At 39.9% G+C, this 21406-nt stretch overlaps 1 protein-coding gene across 3 annotated transcripts in view; it reads left to right on the forward strand.

Moving 5' to 3' along the window:
- Positions 1 to 6469: 6469 nt before the first annotated feature.
- The window catches only part of zbtb16a (zinc finger and BTB domain containing 16a), a 102460-nt gene continuing 87523 nt past the window's right edge, over positions 6470 to 21406 (forward strand). For 2 of the 3 annotated variants that reach the window (XM_057361139.1, XM_057361141.1), the window contains exons 1-2: positions 6470 to 6581; positions 8748 to 10088. In XM_057361139.1, coding sequence (XP_057217122.1) covers positions 8839 to 10088 — 1250 coding nt within the window. In that variant the 5' untranslated portion in view covers positions 6470 to 6581; positions 8748 to 8838. Of the gene's footprint in view, positions 6582 to 6636; positions 8438 to 8747; positions 10089 to 21406 lie in introns of those variants that run through there. The other variant, XM_057361140.1, reaches the window with a different exon arrangement.

Genomic DNA, 21406 nt, shown 5'->3' on the forward strand with positions numbered 1-21406 from the left:
AGGAAGCCTGTCAGAAACCTCATCCATCAGGTGTTTTGTGCCTTCATCTCATAACTGATATCATTAGCCTGCTTTTTTTTTTTTTTGCATTTTTCTGTTTATTTCTAAGTTTATATTACCTTTACGTTTGATTTTGCATTTGACCTCACTGATTTTATTTCACCTTTATATTATTTTTGGTAATCAAACTATGGCTTTCCTTTGGTTGGTTGGGCTGTAAGAAATAAACATATTTGGCATTGTTTCTGCCTGCTTCTCTATCTGGCCCCTATAAGTCCTGCTTGTTTTGTATGAAAAAATGCAGTTGTCCTCTCATAATGTGGTAATGTGCAGTCGTGGCCCAGTCTCTCTCTCTGGCTGTAGGCAGACAGTATTATGTAATGGTAGTCTCTCATAGTGCCTCATACAAACACAAGGCACAAGCACAAGTCTGATTTTAATATTTCCTGTTTGGATACACTCTCAAGATGTTGACGTAATTAAAAAGTCACCTGAAGATTTGGTTAAAGCTGTTGCCATATGGTTTGTTTGGTTTCCCTTGGACCCGGGCGATGAAGAGAAACACTGGTATCCCGTATATGTCTCACTCTTTCTTTTTTGCTTCTAGAATAATAACCAACACAGACCAGCAGATTAGAGTCCACTGTAGTCCTCCCAACCCCTGTAACAGTGGTATTGGCTGGGGTCAGCTGTTACTACCCCGGCACACACAAGGCAACACACTGTTACTGTATTATTTTATGAACGCTGCTTTTCTGGTGATATTATTGAATCTGTTTTGTGTTCAGATCGATTCGATCATATCAAATGACACTTTTGTATATTTTAGTTTGACCGGTGCATTGTGAGTATCTCTTTGCTTGTTGCCGGGAGTTTTTTGTTTGGTTTTGACTGGCTGCCCAGCCGCATGCTGTGAAAGCCAATATGCATTCCAGTTGAGAACATTCTGCTTCATATCCTCCTCCATGTCCTAAATCGTTCCCCTGTCATAGCATTTGGAATTGTTTGTTTCTAGTTTACATTCCAACTCATCCACGTCGATGGATCTCAAAGCCATTGTAGCCGTTCTAGCTCTCGGAGGGAAGTTGGAATGGCCATCACCTTTTAACCTGAAGAATGCTTGCGGTTGCACAGCGAGCTCGATCTTTGCTGGAAAAATAGATGTCGTTCTGGAAAAGGCACTTGTTAATTCAGCGTTTTAAAGTACAATTACAGCCAACTTGCAATTTATTGACACCCCTGCAGAATCGGTGATATTTCGAAGTAAAAGGAGAGACAGCCCGGGTATACTTTGATATTTAAACGGTGTGCTCAACATCTGTTAGAAGGCCAGCTGGTGGCCAGGAAAAACTAGAAAGCTGGAGTTTCTTTTAAATTAGCCTCAGTTCTCAATACATAAGCCCAGCTGGTTTTATTAGACCCTTTTATCTCTTTATCTCCAGGTGCAACTTAAAAAAAAAGAGAGAGCTTCATATTTTCTAAATGTAGTTCTGAAAGTTCTCATTGGTTTGTGATTGTATTTCAATCACATTTTTAAGGTCCCTAAAACCACATGTAAAATAACATCATGCACTTTGTTATGCATAAACAAGGTTTTTGTTTTATTATTAATTTACAGTAACACTTCTTGTCATTTTCTTTCCAAACCTTCGGTGTTCATTTCTGTATGTTCCAATGGTGATCATTCTGAAATGTGCAAATTCTCTCGTGGCGTCTGTGGGCTGCAGCAGTGAATGTACAGTGAAAAATGTTTAGTGCATCTATTTGCATTATTGATGGGAATTCAACTCATTTGAATATCACTGGACAAGAGTCGGGGTGGTAAATCTACGAGACCGAGCTGACTAATATGTTTAATTAAGGGTGATATATTACAGCCTATTAATTATTTACGATAACGGCAATCATGTCCGCAGTCATAGGGACAAAGAAAATGAGGATCCGAAGAAGGTGAGATAATGAAGGTACCGAAATAAAATTGAACAATTGAGAAAAGGTAGTGTGTGTGAGCCGGTATAATGCCACACATTCAGTTCATTCTCTTTCTTGCTGTACTTTTGAGGGCAAGGCTGGGAGACGCATGAAGCCGATATCCTTGAACGGTTAAAGACCTGCGTGCCTCCAAAAACCGCTGTGAAAGGTAGACTCGGTCCTGAAGAAGAAAAGCCACGGCCTCGCGGGGATTAGCCGCAGGACATTCCCCCGTGGATAGCTGTCCCTTTTTCCCAGAGACACTGTAATATGATTACTCTGTTGTTTGCGCCCGGTCCAGTGGTTAAGCACTATGGAGAGGAGGATTCGGCCACCTCCAGCATGGACAATGAGAGGGAGAGGTTTTTTTTTTTTGGAGGGAAAGTTGGAATTCTGCTTCACTGAGGACAGCTGGGGTCTTGCACTTAGAGAGGAGAAAAGAGAAAAAATGTCCTTTTCTTTGGCTGAATGAAAGGCAGCTGTATGGTGCTCTGTATGACTGTGTTCAGCAGAGGTGCACCGGGCAAGGTCAGCGGCGCTCTTTGGATCTCAACAGGAGCCCCAGGCTCCTCTCCTGCACCCCTACTGTTACACAGAGGAAGGGCATTCTCGAACAGACGTCATTTTAAGTGTTTATCTTTACAAATAACAAACAGTTGTCCTTGTTACCATTTTAAAAAGCCCCAGGACGTGTTGTTTGTAGAAACGAAATTTTGGCAGATTTATCACATGTGTTTTGTTTTATGCCGATCAGTGAGTGTAAGCACAAAAGTACAATAGTTTGCGAAAAACTTGAATATTAGGGGGTGGGAGTGTAACACAAGTTTGGTTAAAGTGATAGTTCACCCAAAAATAAAAAGTATTTTATTTATTCTTCCTCATGTCATTTTAAACCTGTGTGACTTTCTTTCTTTATTCTGCAGAGCACAAAAGAAGACATTTTGAAGAACGTTGGTAACCGAACAACATGGACTTCCACTGTATGGTCAGCTGAGACATTTCTCAAAATATCTCCTTTTGTGTTCTGCGGAAGGAAGAAAGTCATAGAGTGTTGGAATGACATGAGGCTGAATAAATGATGGAAGAACTTTAATTTTGGGGTGAACTATCCCTTTAACCTCTTTTTAATGATGCTGCGTTTGTGTATGTGTATGTTATTCTTGAGACAGATTTGCTGTGAGTTGAAGCTATGGTCAGCAGTGTTTGTTTGACAGATCTGTCATTAATCATCGTTGTCATTGTTTAAACTGTATTGAGTGTCTTGTCTTGTTCAAAAGAACAACAATAGTCTGTCTCAGCTGAAAGAAAGTTCCACCAAATGGAAACTGCAGGGAAGCCTCTTTAAAAGGGAGTCAGTATTTATTAGAACACTTTGGTTTAGGCGTTCTACTCCCATAAAAGGAAGTTAAACCACCCATGTGTTCCATGAGACTGACAAGAGTGCACCTATATGATGGATGTCTGACAGCAGACGTCACTCATTTCACTTTTGATCCAGCACAAAAGAACCTCGGCAGAGCCACATACTTGCAGTTTCTGTTCTCTTGATTCATATCTCCCATGATTCATAAATTTGATCCAGGTTTTACTGGTGATTTTTTTGGACACAATAATCAAGTGTAGTTTTTCTATTTAAAGCTCATGCGATTAATGACGCCACAGTGTATGAAATATTGAGGGGACTTGTGCAGTACATCATAGATCCAGATCTCTTGGTATTAAGAGTGATTAGGTTCACATAAGGAGGAAAAGAAAATTAAAGATTAGGTGTGCGAGAAAGAGGTCAGTGATGGAGGCTGACTGTTACTAAAAATATGTAACTTAAAATACAAATAATATATTTAAATACAACAACTTTCTGTAAATTAAATTATTGCTGTTTATTTATTAATTCTTTTTATTTTATCATTTTCTTTTTGTTCTACAGATACGTTTGACCATGCTTTCTTTATTTTAATTTCATTTTCATTGCCTTTTATGTATAGATTTTGTCGTTTTACGCTTTTCCGAGACCTAGTCTAATCTACAAAATATACAATTACGAACTATTTGTCTTAGTTTTTGTGTGAATTATTTATACATTCATACACAAATTTTAAATTATTAAAATGAGATATTTATAATATAGGCTATTTGAAAAGAATATCTGATTGTGTGTTTTAAGATAAGACAAGAAATGCATTAAGAAAATGACTTAAATTGTAACCATTGCCTGGAATGTTTCTGTCCTAATACTCAGAGAGCATTTACAGATTGTGACATCTGTGACCTCTGAGGATGAAGTTCTTGTCATCTGAAACCAGCACAGGTTTAACCAGCCCATTCCTATTGTTCAGACTGCTGATACCAGATCAGTATTGATCAACGGATCACCTTGTCATCTAACCAAACAGGTAAGAGGCTGGGGGAGAAGAGAGGTAAATATGCACTCAGTAGAGTAAACTGCTCAGTCAACATGACTATTTCAACCCATTAACAAGAGAATGCACCCATTCCTTATAGTAAAGATAAAACAGAAGGAAAAAATCATGTCTTTAGAGGTGCTGTTTTAAACATATTTATAATAATAACTATAGCCTGGGAGACCCTGCCTGTAAACACCCAGCTAAAGACATTTTTGTGATTTACTGCATTTCTACATAAAATCATTAAGAACATTCAGTGAAAGTATAACCTTGATATCATTGACTGAGTTAAGTTTAAAGATTGAAATCATTGTGAAATTAACGGTTGAAGTCCAATTTTGATGCTCATTATCTCATAATTCAATAATGAGACTTGGTTTTCACAGACTGGGTCACATATACAGTATATTTGTTAACTATCGCCACCGTGACTATGCGTATTTAAGCAGGTTGCATAGCTGAAATTCCTTCAGGAGCTGCAGACCCTCCCCTAAATATGTGAGTTCAATTGTAATTAAATATGGCCCTAGGAAAGACTTTCACTATATTTTCACATATTTTACTCCATCTCCAAACAGCTGATGTAAGAGCCTCGAACAAATTAATTGTATGATGGCAACAAGCCTACTTACGGGATGATGGGTTTGAAAATGCATCTTTAGCCATGCACAGGGAAGGGCATTTTGTACAGGAGAAAATCCAGCCAAGGTCAGAGGTAAGGGTCAGAGGTCACGGGGCAGGCCTTAGGCACCCCCAGGATTATACAAGTGTAAAAAGAACCCATTCAGCCAAAGCCTTGAGCGAGACTGACAAAGCTCCACTGTTAACTCAACGCATACCTCTCACGAACAGAACGGCCTACTTTGGTACACAAATGTATTATATATGTGTATATACACTACAGGTTAAACTTATATGTCACATATATAGGTATGTTGCCGAGTACTCCCGCAGAATAAAACTCTTCAATAAGCTTTTTAAACGTGTTACAAACACAAATTAAATTGGCATTATTCATATAATATAAATAATTTAAGGACTATGTGAAGAAACATATAAACAATATATTATTATTATTATTAATAAGACTGTAATGAAAGATATAGGTCTACTATATTAGGATTTTTCCACAACTGTAGTTTTTGCTTTCCACTTTTGTCTCTTGACAACACTACCCTGCCTCCTGCATAAATGTCAGTATATAATTGAGGTCTCATCAGAGTTCTCTACAGTAAAATGTGGATTAGATAGGAGATTAGGCCAGTGCCTTTGTCTTTATCCCCATGCAAGTAAGCCAGCACAGCATGCAGCTCAAAGGTGATGGTGTTGTATGATCTCTCATCACAGGCTTTACAGGTCTCGCACAGTTTCCCTCCATTTTTTTTAGTCTGTCAGTAAAAGTCACGCACTGCAGGACAGTTGGGATAAATCGTGCTGAAATGTATGCCAACAGACTGAATAGAATTTGCAGAAGGGAAACATTAAAAAACAGACCGTTTCAAAAGTGGTGTAGCCTGCATGGTTATATTTTTGTTAAATAATCAAATAAACTATAATATACTCCTATAAATGGCTGATTAATAAAGCATAAAGATTTATTTCAAATGATTTAAAAAGATTTACAATTAAATGAGCAATTCAACAAATATTAACTGGATTTTTGATATACTAATATTCCGGTAATTATTCCAATAATGTTTTTGTTATTTGTCCTGAAATATGAAGTTATTTATACCGTAATCATTTCTCTCGTGATCAGTTCATTCCTCAGAAAAGGAAGCACACAATTACGTGCACTCAAAATGATATTTCCCTACACAGTTCTAAACTCAACCAAACAACAAATAAACCTCATTCACCCAGATCATTCTGTGAACATAAACACGCTGTTTTATGTTAATTTTTAGCGAATTGGAACAAGCACTAGCACATGTAGTGATAGTCGAAGGTTCGCGATGAAAGTCCAGGCACACTGTTGACGATGTTCCAGACACACTGGCCTATATTCCGCAGCCCCCCTAGGTGTCTCACTTTAGCAGTGTTTGTTACGACTCCGGCGAGGATGCGCGCTGACGTCACCAGCGCGTTGATTTGCTAAGCGGCGAGGAGAGAGGAGTTAGTGCGCGTGAGAGCGGGTACTGTGAACTGCGTTACTATGCTATAGTCCCAATAACCGCACACTCGGAAGCGAAACGTGAGACACAGGTGAGTACCGGCGTCCGCTTTTTAAAAACCTACATTCCCTGACAGACGCGCGTCTCTGCGCGTTTTTGGATTCAGTTTGGGAAGTGTTCACGTTGATGTGATCGTTTGCTCTTTAATTGTGTTCATCAGATGTCTTTGCGCTCACCGTCACGCCAAGTTACAGTGCGTTCTACTGTTGCTTCAACGTGGCGAAGTTGAAGGATGAAAGTGCGCTGAAAAGTTAAAGCGCGTCCGTCGGTGGTGTCACCTGATGGATACGGGTGTTTATGTTCATCTTTACACATGTGGAGATGTTATGTTGACGTAAGCGTGCGTTTAGTATTCGGGGGACGTGAGGTCTGCTCTCTCACCAGACAGTGACGCGCGTCCATGTGCTTGATTCTGAGCGTGACTGTTTCAATTTGAACGTTTTAACGTGGTTTCATCCCGTCAGAAATGCGTTTGGCTTCTGTTGTGTGAAGAACGTCGTAGAATAGATATAAGTAAACGCTTGTTTTATTTTGGTTGTCAGTCCGATCTTTAAATCAGAGCCTGCTTTGAGATGCGTGTCACCGTCTCAAAATGTATTGATTTTTAGCGAAGGTTTGAATGTTTTTCTTTTATTTGTTTCATAATATTGAAATAGACGAATTTAACCGCCAACTTATCACTCAGACATTGCCAGTTATATGTAACTGTAATATATAGTGAAATCATGAACGGGTGCTTTAACTTGAATAGATTCACGTGTACACACGAATCATTTCAATCTTGTATCGATCAGTCTGGACTGGACTTTTAAGTGGTATTGTATTGGAAGATGGCGTTAATCACGGCTGTTGTTTAATGCGAACATGTGTTAATCGTTTTACTCACTTCTTTGATGTTTATTAAAGTGATGTACAGTTCGCGTGAATGAACGTGCCGTCGTTGTTGCTCCTGATGTCTCCTCGGTACAGTTGACTTCAATGAAAACGCGTTTATTACAAACTGATCATTCGCCCCTCTGTGTTCTGTAAATAAGGGTGTGAAAATAGCTTTCCGGGTGTGATTCGCATGCACACTACAGTCCGTTCTTTCGATAGCTCGTGTCGGCCTTCATCATAACTTTCGCGTATTTCAGTAGTGAAAATGAAAAGCCCGTCACCCACAGCTAAGACGAGAGTCTGCCATAGAGACTAATGTGCGCGTCTGCTGTTCTCTGGAGCAGGTTGATGTAAAAAAAAAGCACGAGAAACATTTTAATTTTCAATGTCGTGATATTGATTCAGATACTTATTAGATGACCTGCTTGAGACTCTCTGCTTTTACTGAAATGTTATGGCGGATCTTCTAATTATGTTCAGTTTAAAGTGCTTGTGTTAAATGATCTACTTAAAGACACGAGTATTGCAATGCGTTACAAGCGTATGATAGTTTTTGTTTAATATAGCGTTAAATTGTTTTTCTTTCTAAGCAGATTTTTCACATTCCGATTATCGAGAGAAAACATTTTGGCTAAGTAATAAATTATGATAATGGTAAATCTAATGTGAAATATGGATATAATTCTGATGGTAAATGTCCATATTCTGTTTGTTTTTTCACAGATGCTTATCTATTGCAACAGCCCCATTGACCTGTCACCTGACATTAATCTAATACGTTTGATTTATTTTTAAAGATCAGTGCTGTGAATGTTTTATTTCTGCGCATTAAAGACTTTTAAAAGATGGTTTTAGGCATTTTAGGAGCTGTATTGTGTCATCCTCTGTTCTAAACTATTCCTGGCAACAGCTCGCCTCGCTCTCCATGCTCAGCTCAGTATCCCTGTCTGTGATGAGAATACTGAATAAGATGCCATTTCATTTCAGGAGGCTGTTGATGGGCTTTGTGAGGTGAGCTTGAACACATAGAAACAAAGGCTTGATTACGGCCAGCCTTTAACAGCACTAAAGCGAAGTTTACACGTTCCTCATGTGGGCCACTTGTCTTTTTTTGTTTTTATTCTTGCGCATTTTTAAGAGACCCATTTGGGGATTTATTTTCACAATCCCCTGCCTAAAGTGTTCTTTGATAACAATTTAGCTGTTAAACAGTGACAATTTGTATATTTAAAATTAACATTGTGGCTGTTTTCATCAACGACGAAAGTTATGTTAACATCTTGACTTCACTGTGTGTTTCTCTTTCATCTCTTTCATCCAGATTGACCTTATCTTGTTTACAAAGATAACTGAACAGACTGCTACGTGGAAAGCAAGACTCATGAGTTGGCCGTGTGGATTTCAGCGACGTTATGGATTTGACTAAAATGGGTATGATCCAGCTCCAGAATCCCAACCACCCCAATGCCCTGCTGCACAAGGCAAACCAGATGCGCCTGGCCGGCACGCTGTGCGACGTGGTCATCATGGTGGACAGCCAGGAGTTCCACGCTCACCGGACAGTGTTGGCCTGCACCAGTAAGATGTTCGAGATCCTCTTTCACCGCAACAGCCAACATTACACTCTGGACTTTCTCTCACCAAAGACCTTCCAGCAGATTCTGGAGTATGCCTACACTGCCACGCTCCAAGCTAAAGTTGAGGATCTGGATGACCTGCTGTACGCAGCAGAGATATTAGAAATAGAATACTTGGAAGAGCAATGCCTGAAGATACTGGAGACCATTCAGTCCTCCGACGAAAACGACGCGGAGGTCAACATGAACGACGGCGGCGCCGAAGACGACGAAGAACGCAAGGTGAGGCACGGCAGGAACCCAAAAAAGCATTCCATGGAGGAGGGCGGCTACGTCTCGGCTGCCCAGCAGGCGCTGGCACTGTCCGGAATGGTGGATCAGAGTCCGTCAGTCTCCACCTCCTTCGGTCTCTCCACCCTGAGCCCAACTAAAGCCGCCGTGGACAGCCTAATGAGCATCGGCCAGTCCCTCCTGCAGAGCAGCATGCACCACGGCGTGGGCTCCGAACAGGCCCTGCACGGAAACTCCCACCCAATGATGGGAGAGATCAAGATGGAGATGATGCAAGTAGACGAGAGCGGAGAGCACGACAGCCTCAAAGGCCTGGAGTCCAGCGGCTCCAGCAACGGCGAGCGCAGCGGAGACCATGACAAGAATCGTGACGGGCCTGGAACCCCCACCAGGAGCAGTGTGATCACCAGTGCCCGTGAGCTGCACTATGTTAGGGAGGAAGGTGTTGGAGACCAGCAGACCGAGGTCAACCAAATGGGGCTTGAGGCCATGGCGGGAATGACTGAAAAACACTTGGCGTCGCTGTATGGCTTGCCAACCAACCATAAGAGCGAAGCCATGCTGTCTATGCCTGCCTCGATGGCCTCATCCTTACACATGGCACCAGCCCTGGCCATGTCCATGGACTTCAGTGCCTACGGGGGGCTGCTGCCTCAGAGCTTCATCCAAAGGGAGTTCTTCAACAAGCTCGGTGAGTTAGCTGCTGGGATGAAGCCCGACGGCCGCGGCCAACACGAGCGATGCAACGTGTGTGGTGCTGAACTTCCTGACAATGAGTCCATTGAGCAACATAGGTAAGCCGGTCATTACGTTTATGTTACATATATGCATTTTGCACACACTGTTTATGCATTTTTGCGCGTTCCCTAAAAATAAAACGTATGAACTTACATGTTGAAGTTTAAGCCTCGTTTGGTTGTAGATTTGTTATTGTGTTTTGTACAGTATGTTGTGTTGCAGCTTGTTCTTTCTGAGTGTTTTTTCTCCTTTGGTGCCAAGGCAAGGTCTGTAATTCAATTAGTTTAAACAACGGAGCGTAAGGTGGCCATTTTTAGAAATTCTTTGATTAAAGAACTTAGTTGCTGGGAAATATTAATGGAAGATGAGTCGTAATGTTTAACTGTTGATTGCTTATCTACTTTCATGCTGGAGGTCAATTTGTGTAACACTCCGCCTGTGGTGGATACGAGACGGAATGATTGCGAAGCTGATTTACGCACGAATATGTTTTCCTCTCACTTTCCCCTTATCAAGAAAAATGCTCTTCAGATGAAATAGCACTTTGAGATTTTCTTTAAAATGTAAAGTGCTTTATAAATAAAATGTAGTATTATTATTAAATAACATTTGAAAGGGCTGAGAAATAAATAGGTCAATTACGCTATACAATATCTTGTTAACGTTTTGCAACGGCTTGAAGAAGTGTTGAAAGAAAAACTCTCTTGGTTAATTTCTTACTATAATTAATGGATTAAATAAATTAGGTGCCAGTCTGTCAGTATTGGTTATGTTATTGATTTCGTTTCATTGAAAAATATATAATGTGATTAATGCTGTAAACAAGTTTTCAAGATGAAAAATAGAAAATAAAACAAAGATTGTAGGCAATTGAAATTATCAAAAGGAAAAAACTCTTTACTTAGTGAGTTTAATTTATGTGCTTGCCTGTTTCTATTCTTCTGCTTACTGTAAGATGTCGTGTGTTGAAAGATTGCCAAACATTCACACAGTAGATGAGGCATTCCCCGGCTAGTGAAGAAAAATGATTATTTTTAACTTTGTTGCTTTAAGCGGGCACTCTGGCGTTTGGTGCTGATCACTTCCAGGCCTGCTCCGGTGGCTGCTGACTGGTCCTGGAGAGGCTCTGGCTTAGCCCATTAGCTGCACCTGGAGAGGGGGCAGGATAATGGGAAGCAGCCTCCCCACCCACCCTTGACCCCCATAGTGTGGCCAGTGATGAGTAAGCCAGCCTGGGCCCCAGCCACCCGGGACAAGCAGGGCCTTATTAGCTTTATGAGTGGTGCAGACTGTCCGGCCCAGGAAATGAGGGCTGAGCGGAGGACCCGGGCCGACCTCCACGGCGTAACCTTTTGGCCACTTGGCTGGCCTCTGGGTTTCGTCAGTATGACTTGTGGGGGTGTTAAAGGGGCTTGGGCGAGGCGAGGAAATCCACGCCAGACGATATCAGCTTTTGAAGCCTGTAATCACGTCGTTGTAGGAAACTGCAGCGTGTTGGCCAGAAAGAGCGTCCAGAAAAATGTCTTCATTACAGTATTTATATATGGAACTTGGTTATGATTGTAGTGTGCAGTATTTTAGAGATGAAAAACAATGATTTAAAAATGCAAAACAGAACTGCTAACTAGAACATGTCAAATGTTAGATGTATATATTTAGTGCTGAATTTTAACCTTCAGATTGTCAGATTACCACACATCACTGTGGGCGTAATTGTCATGTGTTTACAATTCTTAGGTGGATCTTGATTTAGTGATATTTTGAAGAATGTTGGTAACCGAACAATAGCGTACCCATTCACTTCCATTGTACAGACCCATAACCAATGCAAGTCAATGGGTGTCGCCGTTGTTTGGTTACCAACATTCTTGAGAATATCTTCTATTGTGTTCTGCAGAAGAAAGTAAGTCATACAGGTTTGAAATGACAAGAGGGTGAGTAAATGGTGACAGAATTTTCATTTTTGGGTGAGCTATGACTTCAAAATCAGGCCAAGGACTGACAATATTTTGTGAATGTTTGAACATTCGTCCTTAATCTGTTGGAATGCACAACGGTTAAAATTCATCTGAGGATTCAGTTTCAACATAAATATTCACGTCTGTGAAGGTATTAATAAATCCCCTTTAATTACCTTAATTATTCGCCAAATTAAAATTGTTTATTCGCCCATGTGAACTTTCAGGTTGATGTTTATCTCAGACGGGAGTAATTGACAAGCTGGGTTAATTCAAAAGTTGTCTGTACTTGTGTGAATCATCATGAGGCAAGTGTGTTGATGTCGGATTTTCTGGATTTTGATGTTCTGATTTTGACTGCACTCTACCAGGTAATTGCAGTGATTTTAGTTTCAAATTGTTGATTTGCTGATTATTAAGGTGGTTAGACTTTATGGTGTCTATTGTAATTCTGTTTACATCTTGCTGGACAGGGCAATGATAACAACAGGGTCAGATCATGAAAACTGAGACGATTTTATGGTTTTAGATGGTTTCTTGCTCTTACGGTAGATATATATCAGTTAAATCAACGTATCTTTTAATTCGTTTGAAGTTGTAAGGATCTTCTTGTTCAATAAAAGCAATAAGAGTATAACATTTGGTTAGGTTTTTTCTGAGAGCTCGGTTCCTGACGGCTCGCAGCAGACAGGGTGGCAGCGATTGTGACTAATTACAGATTATTTAGCAACATCTTGTGCCAGTGTCTCTGCCACCTCTAGCATTCAACATGAAAATATTTCTGTTCGGGGAGTTCATTTGGGGCAACAGGTCATGTTAAGTGACTCTAATTGTTTCCAGATTAGGTGTAGGTTTGATTGTGTCTGAGAGAATCAAGTGCGTGCTTCCTTTACAAATTCAGCTTTATACATTTGCTTTGGGTTTGATATAAAGGTCTGAATGATGCATGCATCAATTTCTAAATCTTTGGGAGGGTGAAGACTGTCCTATTAACTAGACCACTGGAGTAATCTTGTAATATCTGGGGTAGATTTATGTCTGAGGGTTGCCTAAATGAAGGAGTTTATTTGTTTTTCAATCACCCAGAATCCCCCACAGGAGTTAAATCTAAGCTTTCTCTCAACACCGTAGCAGCTTTTCTGACAAAAAAAACCTAAGAGGCATATTTTATGCCAAAGAAAACGTTTCGTGGTACTTTGACTAAAGGAAACTGATTACAGAAATATTTCCTTTCAACAATAAAATAATCAACACTTGCAGTGCTGAAATAATTCACATGGAGAAGAGTTATGCAGCATTCTGTGCAGTTCTGTGGTGGTTTGTTGTCTGTTTAATGTGGATTTCTGGTCTCCTAAGTGCTGCTCTCGTTGTATGAATGACATCAAGGCAGGGACCTTTGAAATCTACAGATATTACATCCTGTGATGTCTTTCATCATCAGGTGACACTGACGGGCTGAATCTGAGTCTGTGTCCTAAACCAAAAGCTGTGTTTTTGTATGAAAACTGGTATCTGTATATCTTTCTAAAGCATCTTAATTCAAATTCCAATTACATTTTTTTTTCATTTTCCAAGTTATTTAACTCCACCATACCTCATTTCTATTCATTGTACCATATGCCAAAACACACGCACAGGGTTGTGGGATATTTGAGTGGGATGTTGTTTGTTGTGCCTCAGTGAACAGGATGTTACACAAGCATTGGATTCTTACGAGACTCAATGCCTTCCTATCTTCACTTCCTGTTAAGGCTGTGTTTTTAGGTTTCAAATACAGCCTGGATCTCAGCTGGTGGACAGGTGGAAGAGGGTCGAGCAAAGTCAGGTTAGCGTAGGTAGCGGGAAACTAGCTAGCTACGTAGTTTCAACAGGAGGCAGGGCCTTATCAGTGCATATCAGCGATGACGATAACCCTGTGCTCTGCTTTCCACTATACCGTGAGCAGATGGGGTTGATAAGTCCTCGTGGTGCTGCAGAAAAAAGATAACGTCAGGCTGCAGTGAGGTGAGAGGCACCTCACAACTTATATGCTTACAAATGCAGCTGAATCTCACCACAGAGCTGTAACGCTCCTGCAACGACCGTTTCTTACAGAAGTGTCCCTTAGACCCCCCCCCGTACACAACATTAACACGAATAAAAGTTTGTTTTTGTATTTATAAACACATACTTGTACACATACATGTATATATTTAGGAAATATTGCATGAATTTATTCATTTATATTTATATATTATTTAAATTCTATAGAAATATTTACACATTTTTATCTTTTATATTTTTCTTAAATAAATGCATGTGTTTATAAATACAAAATGAATATGCACAGTGCACAGACATATATTATTGTAAACACAAACTTTTATTCTGGATGTGATTAATCGCGATTAATCAATGAGCAGCCCTATAGTTTTATTACAAATACCATATTAAACTATGGTTAACTTAGTAAAAGCAGGCTAAATTTGTGGTGACTGTGGGTTTACTACAAATTAAATCAACTATGTGTAATATAGTTAAACTATTTATAAAGGTGTCATATGATGTGATTGTATACAAGTATAATGTCAGATGTTTAGGCATAAATGCTTAGAATTAGTTGGACAGAAGGGCATAATTGAGAACATTTTAAAATGATATTAAAACTAAAAACATTTATTTTAAATTGGCTTTAAATGACTAGAAAGTTACCAACAATTACACCGCAAATATGAGACACACAAAGTTGTTGTGTTTAAACTTGTGGCTGGCTATTTGTGTTGGCATTCACATCGTCAAATTCAGAGAAAACTCTTGGTATTATTAAGATTTGGTCAATGATTTCATTTCCAGTGATATTGTGTTCCTCTGGTTGTTGTCACCATTTCTCGAGACACTGTTAGGTTTCTCTTTTCTCGCTGTAGTTTAAAAATAGTTTGAAATGAGTAGTGATTGTATAGTGCATGTTGTAAGGATCCCAGGAAAATCAATGCAAACAAAATCAAAAACAATGTCCTCTGCTATGCTATGCTATGGCATGGTTATGTGTGAACTCAGATCATTTATTCGTCCGGTTTGCCTTAAAAGTGTGAAACATCCTACATGCTAGCTGGTTTGATGGAGTGTGGTATTTAACTCTGGAGCAGTATGGTAATTAAGAATGATTGCAATTAAACCAAAGAGACTTCAAACAAGTAGACCCTTCACTTTGTCAAGTTAGCCAATTAGCTTTCTGAAATTCTGTTGCGACTGCTCATGGTTACTCTGAAAAGGGATTAATGCCCCCCAAAATGATGTTGACCTTTCCAAATATTTCCAGGACATTGAAATGTTGTGTTGTAAATGTTATCCATCTATCTGGATGTGCACTCATGGTGTCGTTCCGAAGTCTGATGTAGCGTTCTTAAAATGAATTGAAACGCTTATTTTTGATAAAAAAAATATTTTGGTCATGTTTTGAGAATTAAATTTTCTTGATTGGTACTTAGTTTATTTGAACTACTAGTCATTTATGGTTACAATTTACTGTGGCAAGTAATCCACATAGTATTTAAGCTGATAGGAAAGTTTACCATCAAGAATATATCTAATGCCTTTTGAAATGTGTACTTATCTAGTGTTACTTTTATCTATGGTTGTAGTATTTGTCAATGCAGCTCACATACACCAGCAGCTGGCAGTCATCCAATTATGGACAGCCTTTAAAAGGCGCTGCTTGAACTGTAAAGATTTACACCACCACCCCTCTGATCTGGAATCTGCCTTCTGTCCTCACTGTCAAGACAAGCGATGTATCGATTAAAGACTTAACACAGGGTTGCATCATGTGTATTGGGCTGCGCACCTTGACTGCAGCTCTGGACTATCATCAGAGCCTCGCTGACAAAAACACATTTGTTGATTCTCGTATCAGAACACATCATCAGATGAATTTCGCCAACAAACTCGTGCTCGATTCGGTTCTGTCGCACTCGTATCTGAGCCATCGCCTAGATATGACTCGGGTTCACTGGTGGTCGGATGATGAAAATAAGAGACTTCTCGCTGCGAATCAGAAATAAAAGTAAACGCAGACAGACGGACAGCGTTATTATTAAAGTGATAGGCATCTGGCATGCCCGTTTAAAAAAAAAAAAGAGGTGGCTGTTGTGCACGGGGCTTTTTACTGAGGTGCCTTTCACTGGCTGCTTTCTTATCTGCTTCTTGCAACTGGAGATGGAAGGATTACGGGCAGAGCGGGGTGCCGCTAGCCCACTGTGGTGCCAGGTGGCATGCTAAAGCCATTCTGCCCCGCCACACGTTGATGCGCATACGTGTGCGGTGAAATCAGATTTAAATGGTGGCCGTGGTGATGTAGATGAAGCGAAAGAAAGCTGGTTAAGATAAAGCAGTGGTGTTTCATAGAAGGAGGCCCTGTCTTATAGAAGAATGGCTCCTGGTTCACTCTTGCATCTGTTACAGTGGACTGAGTTTGATGATAAAGGTTATAAGAGCTACTTTTTTTGTCAGGATTTCAAAAGCCTGTTGCTTGTCTTCGTAATCTTACAACTCTGTTCAAAGCTTCAAGTTTCATAATCTAAGAAATGTTTCAATTTGAAGGTGAAGGTTTTGGTAGGCAAAAATATAATTGTGCCAACATATTCATTTCTTTCATTAGAGAAGTGCAAATGAGATTCTTGACATTTTTATCAATCTGAAAAGTTTGTTGATTTAAAAAAATTCTGGAGTTTCTAGGCAAAGGTTGACTACACTGAAGACGATAAAATATAGATATATAAAAAATAGTAATCTTTTATTTAGTCTGAACGTAATTCCCATAATTATTATATGTGCGACGTTATTCTATAGTTTTGATAGTGTTATTCCAAAATAAAAATAAAAATATTATTCTTATTAAAGGATGAGAAAGTGAGTAGTAATTCGTATAAATAACCAATACAAATATATCTTATGGTGTGACAGCAAAAATTTTGAAAACAATAAAGATAAATCTCTTATGCTATTTTAGTTTATAAATATTAATATCAATAATATAAAATATGTTATTAATAGTTAGGACACGTGTACAGTACAATAAATAAAGACATTTAGTTCTAAAACGTCTTATTAAAAACCATAGTTTTAGAAAGCCAATTAAAACAAGGCTTATACAAAGCACTCATACATCCTCAAAGGAAAGCACTTCAGCCGCTTTTATTTCATCCACGTTATATCACAGGTTCCTCTCTTCAGTAAGTACAGTGTTTTAATCCCATCAGTATCCCATTAGCATCTGGTTTCTGGCTCCTGTAACATGAAAGAAGACGCGTCGGTTCCCCCCTCGCCAGTTCTAAGGCGCTGCCGAGTCCCTCGTACAATGAAGGTCTGGAGCAAAGGGCCAAGCCAAGCGTGCACGGGGCTGTGTGAATGCACTGCTGGGGCTCTGGAATCCCCTGCAAGTATCAAATCAGAACCTTCCTCGGCCTTCCACTGAGAGGGGCTCTAATTAGCTCTTTTGTTGCCTGTTGAATGGGGTGCCAGAGATTGGCAAGGGGCCCCGATAGAGTGATACAAGTGTGCTATGGAGGGGGTCATAAAATACCCATCACAGCAGATCTGGGATCTCGGACCAGGTAGGAAGTGGGCGTTTAGGTTTGTTTATCTGTCAAACTTGTTCTGGCAAGTACAGTAGTGCTTAGTTTGTGTAATAGCTCAGAGCTAATTGATAATATAATATTAAGAGTGTAAACAAATAGTGAAATTAGTACTTAAAGGAATTATGGGTAATACTACTGCAAATGCACAAGAAAGTGGTACTCAACAGAATTTGCAGTTGCGTGATTGGTTGCAAAGGATGCAGTATGACACAAGTTATCGAGAAAAAAAAAATTGCGCCACTGTAAATTTGCCCCTCAGGGTTTACTCTGTCTCCGCCCCCTCTCTGTTTTCTTACTCTCTAACTTTCTGTGAGGGGCAGAAATTGAGTTAGCGAAGACATGGCAAGAAGACGACACACACACTCTCTCTCTCTCTCTCTCTCTCTCTCTCTATTATCTCCTGCTGGAGGCATTTGAGAGATATGGGATGGCAACTCTAAGCGAGCACAGAAAGCCATGCGGCACATTTAAGCCATGTTGTAATCCAGGGGGATCAGTTGGATAAATGGTAGAATAAAGCTCAAAACCATAATTGATTTATGCATTTGCTGACTGAAGACGCCCGCAGTGATCACTAGCAAGGCGGGATGAATGATTAATGGCTTGGCCTTAAGAGAGCGTTTTTGAGTAAGGGGCCGTGCCCTACACTTACATTACCAAATACTTTAGAGCTCTAATTCAATAGAGAAGAGATCATTTCACTAAGCACACCACCTTCATTTAGACCCAGACTGAGTGATGCCCGTCTGTAAATGGCTGTTGTTTGACGTCCGGCATGACCGTCGGGCTTTCTGTCACGTGTGAGACCGAAAGCGTTTTGTAAATCTGTAATGTCCCCCTAACATTTTAATTACCTCGCTGTCTGTTCCCCACGATGCCAGCAGCCAATCTTGTACTTGTTCATTTCTCTGCTCGTCTGACAGAGACAGCCATGAAACACTAAAATCAAATTTAGTTTTTTTTTCTTTTTTTGCAGATGAATTGATATAGTTTTTCCACCCCCGTCTCGGACTATTTTTGACCCGTCGCCGAAATTGCACTCGAGTTTTATTGGCGTGTTGCATGGAAAGCTTTCTGTCCCCTTTTAGTTCAGGCTGAAGTGTTTTGTGTTCCCTCACTGTCTAGCAGTCCAAAAGCCATTCCATTTACTGGACTGATCACCAGAGCTGCCCACTGTGACACGTCATGACTCACGCGGCATCATTTCTGCTGTTTGTGTCCGTGGCAGGCGGAAACAGATGATGCTGTCAGGACGTGCTGTACACCATTAACCATGGAGCAGAGCGGCAGCTCTCTGCTTCTCCCCTACACAAGCCGCCGCTGTCTCGCCCAGCAATTTTACACCCCATGCTCTCTGTTTGACCTTCGCTGTGAAAGAAAAGTCACATTGATTCTGTCTTTGGGCTTGGACTTTTTTTTTTAAAGTGCTAAAGATGTATTTTCTAGTATTGTTCTAAACAGGTGGCTTTTGACTTTTTTTACTTGCACGCTGTACTATGAGTACCACAAACAACTTGATGTTTGAGAATACGATTCATAAGGTTCATCAGGGCTTGGTTGAGATCATAAAGGCTGTACATTAAAAAAACGTGGCTTTGTCTAGAGGTCTGACTGCTGTTTTAAATCCTGACTTTGGGTGTAGTGTCGAGAGGATTGGGGTCTCGGAGCCATGAGAGCTTCCATTGTGAAAGGTTAGTTCTGATACAGTAGAGTGGATGCAGGGGTCTTGCCACAGACAAAGGCGGGGTCAAACAGGCCCCCATTATTTACAGTAGTCCCTTTCATTGCCCAAGTGAAACAGGAGCCTCCGGGTGCCTCATGGGAAGGCCAGTGTTTTTGCTCAGTCAGGCCTTCAGTAAGGTCAAAGAGCATCGCGGGTGGGGCGAGCCGACTTCCAGGCCTTCATAGAGGGTCTTTTATTGATCAGCAAAGAATCTGTCACACAGGCAAAGTTTAGAAAAACAACAGCGGCAGTAGTGCCACGGTGGGACGGGCGTGCGGTTTAGGAGGAGCAGAAAGAACAGTGAGTTTTCTCCAGGGGTGGGTGAAAACGATCTGTTTTAGACTTGAGCAGTATTTGAACTCACAATAGTGTATTGATGTATTAGTGTTTGTTGTTACATTTCTTTAGGGGAATAATTTTAGGAAAAAGGGAAGTGTGTGGGAAGGCATTAGGTCAATGCATTATAATTGTTTTGATTTAACAAGAATATAATTGCACTAATGAAACAAAAATAAGTTAAATGAATACATTTTTCATTTTAAATCAATAAAAAAGAAATACATTTTATTTTTTATTATTGCTGCATATAGAACTATACACTAGAATAAACAATCACTCACTTTAAATTATAACAATACCCACATATTTGAACTTCTAAATCTGGCATTTATACCCCTTTATTACTTTTCAATACTTCAGTTAAGTTTTTTTGCGCCGTGTTATTGGCTGATCCTAAGGGAAGGGATCCCCAGTTGGTTCACAGTAGGTCCAAGTATTTCCTACTTCAATAATTACTCCTTACATATGGTTTTATGTTGTTTTGCGTAGTGCTGCCAAAAAAAACCTGACACGTGTTGTAATATCATATGCCATCTTGTTGGATTCAATACCCAAAGCTTTCTGAAAGCAGTTGTATTTGTTTTCTTTCATTAAGAAAAAGTAGCCCAGCCAACTTCTGGCTCTACTCAGTTATATGGGAAAAAGCACCATCTGCCAGTTGAATCCCACATAATCTTGGTGTAATCTTGATTTAAATGTTAAGAATGAGAGCTAAAGCGGGAGATGAAAAAGCATACAATACGCATAACAGAACGGTCTGGCGGAACAGATTTTATTATTTTTAGGCACACAATACGGATGGGGTCAGAGTTCATGGGGCAGAGGTCTGCACCCGGGGGGTAGGAATGGGAGGGTCTCAGGGGTCCGGTGTTGACCCCCAACCTTTGGATCATTGTCCGGAGCAACACAAAGGATGGTCAACCTTCAGTTTGGGCTACCTCAAGCTGAGTTTGACAGAGCCTTTGAATTTCAGCGACAGAACAGTAACCAATCAAAGGACGAAAGAGGTTTTTGTTGAAAAAAAGATTTTTATCTTTAATTGGTGTCAAATGTAATTAATATAACAAAAAAAATCATACAGTTCAAAAACAATAAAAGTAATGTTAGTGCTTATTAAATGAGGTTTTTTTTTGGCAGAAGTACCTTCAAGTCACAGCCTATAGTCTGTTTTTTCCTCTCTTTTGAAAGCACTAGCATAACATTGCTGTGTTTGAGAACCTAAACTTACCCGAAACCGTCTGTGCATTAAACTGGGATAGGTGAAAATATTTTAGCTTTAAAAGGAAAAAATGAAACGCTTATAATATAATTTTTATTCGGAAACTTGAAATAATTTTACATTAATTTTAACCAAAAATTTGCAACATTTATATCCCTGTCACTCAAAGTGTCAAAATGCATATAATACACATCTCTTGTATGGATCTCTCTCTCCGTCTCTCTGTGACTTGTTTTCTTAGCTACAGTGTTCTTCAGACCGCACTAGGGATGGGCGATATGGCCCTAAAACTCTGTCACAATAATTCCTGGTATTTGTTGCGATAACGATAAAAATGACGATATATCCATAACGCCATCCACCGCTGTTTTTTTGCGTCAAGTGATAGTAGCTGCATGTAGTCTAGACCCTCAGAAAAACAAATATTATCAAAAAGTAAAACTTACCCCAAATCAAACAGCTCCTAAAATATACCTACAGTAGTTTTGTAAATATAAAATATAATAGTGAGATTCGACTT

Source organism: Triplophysa rosa, linkage group LG19 (assembly GCF_024868665.1).
Source record: "Triplophysa rosa linkage group LG19, Trosa_1v2, whole genome shotgun sequence".
Classification (NCBI taxonomy): domain Eukaryota; kingdom Metazoa; phylum Chordata; class Actinopteri; order Cypriniformes; family Nemacheilidae; genus Triplophysa; species Triplophysa rosa.